The sequence below is a fragment of the Grammomys surdaster genome, unplaced genomic scaffold (genome assembly GCF_004785775.1).
Source record: "Grammomys surdaster isolate TR1022 unplaced genomic scaffold, NIH_TR_1.0 126278, whole genome shotgun sequence".
Classification (NCBI taxonomy): Eukaryota; Metazoa; Chordata; class Mammalia; order Rodentia; family Muridae; genus Grammomys; species Grammomys surdaster.
The window spans coordinates 3,516,998-3,520,894 of NW_021621078.1; the positions used below are offsets into that span (position 1 = coordinate 3,516,998).

Genomic DNA, 3,897 nt, shown 5'->3' on the forward strand with positions numbered 1-3,897 from the left:
GGGGCCTGACCTCCCCAAGGGAGGGAGGGAGGGAGGGAGGGAGGGAGGAAGGGAGGGACTCAAGCCTTCTATAGCGTGCCACCTAGCTCTAAGAATAGTAGTATTATAAGATGTCCCCATCTAAATTTCACAGCAGTCGGTTAGGTAAGTGGTCCTAATTCTGGTATTAAGTAAATCAAAACACATAGCTGTATGAAGCATTTATCTCATAGATCCCATTTCTGGCTAAGCTGCCACCAAAGCAAATGAAACTCTAGCCCTAATTTCTACTCTGGTAATAGACAATGAACTACTAGACTTGGAAAATCAACAAAAGTTGTCTATAAATAAACTAATGCTGCCAAATCCCATGGAAGAAGCTTTGGGTGAGTTTAGGGTTTTCTTTTTCTCTTTCTGTTTTTTTTTTTAAATTAATTAACTTTTTTGAATGTAGGAAGACGGCCTCATATCCCTTTATAGATGGCCTTAAGGCACCATGTGGTTGCTATGCTAGAAATTGAACTCAGGACCTCAGGAAAAGCAGCCAGTACCCTTAATTGCTGAGCCATCTCTCCAGCCCAACTTTAGGGTTTTCAAAGATGGCACATTTGTTCTAGTTTATAGAACAATACACTTACTCAAAAACTTCATGGAAATATAGCTCTATAAAAACATTAACAATTCCTGCCTGGATAGACTAAGAAACTAAATTTTCTTTACTGTTTTTTATCTTCAATTTAAGAAAATTTTTTCCAAATAATAAAACTAATCTCGTAGTGACCTAAATAAAAGGGTTTTTACTTTCTATAACTTTCCAGAATCTTATTTCCCTGTTTGTCACCTTGCTGGCTCCATCAGTGTTTGGTGACTCAGAATATAAAATAAGTTTACAAGGCCAGCTTGGACTACAGAGAAAGTTGCAGGGCAGCCAGGGCTATACAAAGAAATTCTGTCTCAAAAAAAAAAAAATCACAGAAATGTTCTGTTATATAAACATTAACCAATAAATAAAATTTTAATTTCATTTTTATAGTCTGTAAGATTGCAGAATAGAATATCATGGAATATTGTCATCTACCATCATAATTACAGAATAACTTTTTTTTGTTGTTTTTTTTTTCGAAACAGGGTTTCTCTGTGTAGCCCCTGCCGTCCTGGAACTCATTCTGTAGACCAGGCTGGCCTCAAACTCAGAAATCCACCTGCTTTTGCCTCCCAAGTCCTGAGATTAAAGGCGTGCACCACCACTGCCCGGCTAAGAACAACTTTTTTACTAAAGTGAGTTCTTAAACACTAGACCATAAATTCTCAAGTTTTAATGTATATTCTCATTCACTTGCTGGGAAACAAGAATGAACATAATAGAAACCCATTTGTGTAACATTAGTAAGTCACAGATAGAGGAACCAAAGAGTCAAAAGGATTACTTTTCTCTATTTGCATTTGTCTTTTACTCACTAAATCTCTATGTAGGTTGTTTTATGCTTTTTATTTTATTATAATTAAGAACCCATATGATTGTACTTATACAAGAAAGGTAAATAATTTTCATGAAAACAAGTCAGTCACAGTTTCTTTGTAACTTCATCCCACTGAGCACCATTTTAAACTAATTTTCTCATCTATAATATCATGGTTATCATTTTGACTTATCAGGAAATATTTAAACTATAATTGTCCTTCATTTTTGTCTACAAGTCATTTTTAAGTTTTATGTGTTAGGGGGTAGGTCAGAGGACAACACTGTGGTGATGGTTCTTTATATTTTGGATAAAGCCCACATCCAACAGACTTGCTTCTGTGAGTGTCTTTACATACCAAGTGATCTCCTCAGCCCAGCACTTTCTTTTCTTTCTGTTTACCAAAATTACATTTTTAAAAGTTTGTTTTTATTTTATGCATATGGTTGCATGTATGTATGCATTATGCATGTATGTGCACCACACGTGTGCCTGGCATCCAGACAGGGTATTGAATTACCTAAACTGGGTGGTTGTGAGGCCCCTTGCAGGTACTGGGAACCAAACTCGGGTCCTCTACAAGAGTACTGTGTATTCTTAACCACTAAGTCCTCTTGCCTCTTTCATTTTTGAAATCACTAAATTAAATATATAGTATTTTAAAATTCCATAAGATAGATAAAATAGAAATATTGAAAACAACTAATATAATGAAACTAACGTAGATCCTGAGGCCTGTCTTAGAAATTTGGAAATATGAATTCTCAAGAAATGGAACTTTCATATTCACTTAAAACACAGCTCACTTACCAGAGAATTTTACTTTGTACTTACTTCCTTTTAATTCTATATTGCTTAGATTATTTGTAAGGAAACTTAGGAGCCATGAGAATTAGGTCATTAGAATGTTTGCTATTCTTCTCAGCTATTCTACCTGATTTGCATAGTTTAATCTAAAGAATACATTTAAAGTGCCTAGCGAGGGCTGCGGTGTAGCTCTGTAATAGAGTACATGCCTATATGTACAAGAGCCTGAATTTAATCCTTAGCACTGCAAGAAAGAAAGAAAAAAGTCTGGCCATGGAAGCATATTCTCCAAGTATGTTGCAGTATTCATGTCTATATATCAGTTTCTCCAAAGTAATTTCTAATATTACATAATTAAAATGTCAAGACAAATCAATATAAAATTCCTTCAAAAGCCCAGATGTAAGTCATTCTGTTAACCATTCTTATACAGACAAGAATTCTAAAACTTATTTTACTTAACAACCCCACATGATTTAGGCACTAACCTTGTAGAAATGCGACTAAAGACTGCATTGAAGTTGTTGCAGCTCAGAGAAAATAAAACCCCAGAAGCAGAATTTCGAAGTTCGGCCGCATGTTGGTTTCCTTCACGACAGGTGTGAAGAAAATGGCAGATTTCTGGTAGTAATTGTTTAACCAGCATTGTTTCATCTAATCTCATTGTGTCCTTTGGTTGCTAAAATGGAAATAATCACATAATTATAAAGCTTTAACTTTACCTGCTACCATTCACTGTTATGAAAGTTTCAAGCATACAGAGAAGCTGGAATAGAAGAACACCCACACAGCTGTCATTCAGATCCAACAACTGCTATCATGTCCTTGAATTTGCCATGTCAACCTATACATACATGGTCAGTAAAGACATCTTCACCCTGTCATTACAACTGAAGCCCGCCCGACCCTCCATCTTGCCTCATAAGCTCCTTGTTTATCAGTTGGCCCCTCCCTTTTGGGAGATCTGCAGTTCCCTGTGAGTTCTCAATGGACTTCATTCATATTTACCGCAAGTACATTATATCATTTATCTTTAATTTCCAGAGAAATTCCTAGGTAGGGATCCCGCACATGGCCTCTGTATAATCTGACCAAAACGTATATTATACACCACAAATAATGGTTAAATCATGTCAAAGTACGTTATAAATATTATAATATCTCAGCCCTTGTGTATGTCAACTTATCCTAATGAGGATATTTTCCAGTGTAATTTCAACACAATTAACATTCCAAAAAATAATACCATTCCATGTATCATCTAACACCCAATCCACATTCCATGACATTGAAAATGTCTTTCATAGATTTTTATTCAATGAGGATCCAAAAGTGATTCAGAGATTACAACATGACTACTCCGTCCCTTCAGTTTCTTTATTCTAGAGCAATCCCCCCCACCAATACTCAACATACATCATTTTTACATTCCATAAAATTTACTTTTAAAACTGGCCCAACTGTCTTACAGATTATTTCATTATTCCCTAAGCAGCAGCTAACTCACTAACCTGAGACAGTTCTAGAGCTGTGTCTCAGTGGTATACTCACAAGGACCTGAATACAATCTCTAATTCCATGAGAAAAAAAAGAAGAAGAAGAAAAAGAAGAAGAAGAAGAAGAAGAAGAAGAAGAAGAAGAAGAAGAAGAA

The 3,897-nt window shown here is 35.6% G+C and overlaps 1 protein-coding gene across 2 annotated transcripts in view; it reads right to left on the bottom strand.

The window, feature by feature from the left end:
• Nf1 (neurofibromin 1) overlaps positions 1-3,897 on the bottom strand; it is a 244,273-nt gene that overhangs the window by 191,799 nt on the left and 48,577 nt on the right. For both annotated transcript variants that reach the window (XM_028759210.1, XM_028759209.1), the window contains exon 4: positions 2,735-2,925. In XM_028759210.1, coding sequence (XP_028615043.1) covers positions 2,735-2,925 — 191 coding nt within the window. The remainder of the gene's footprint in view (positions 1-2,734; positions 2,926-3,897) is intronic.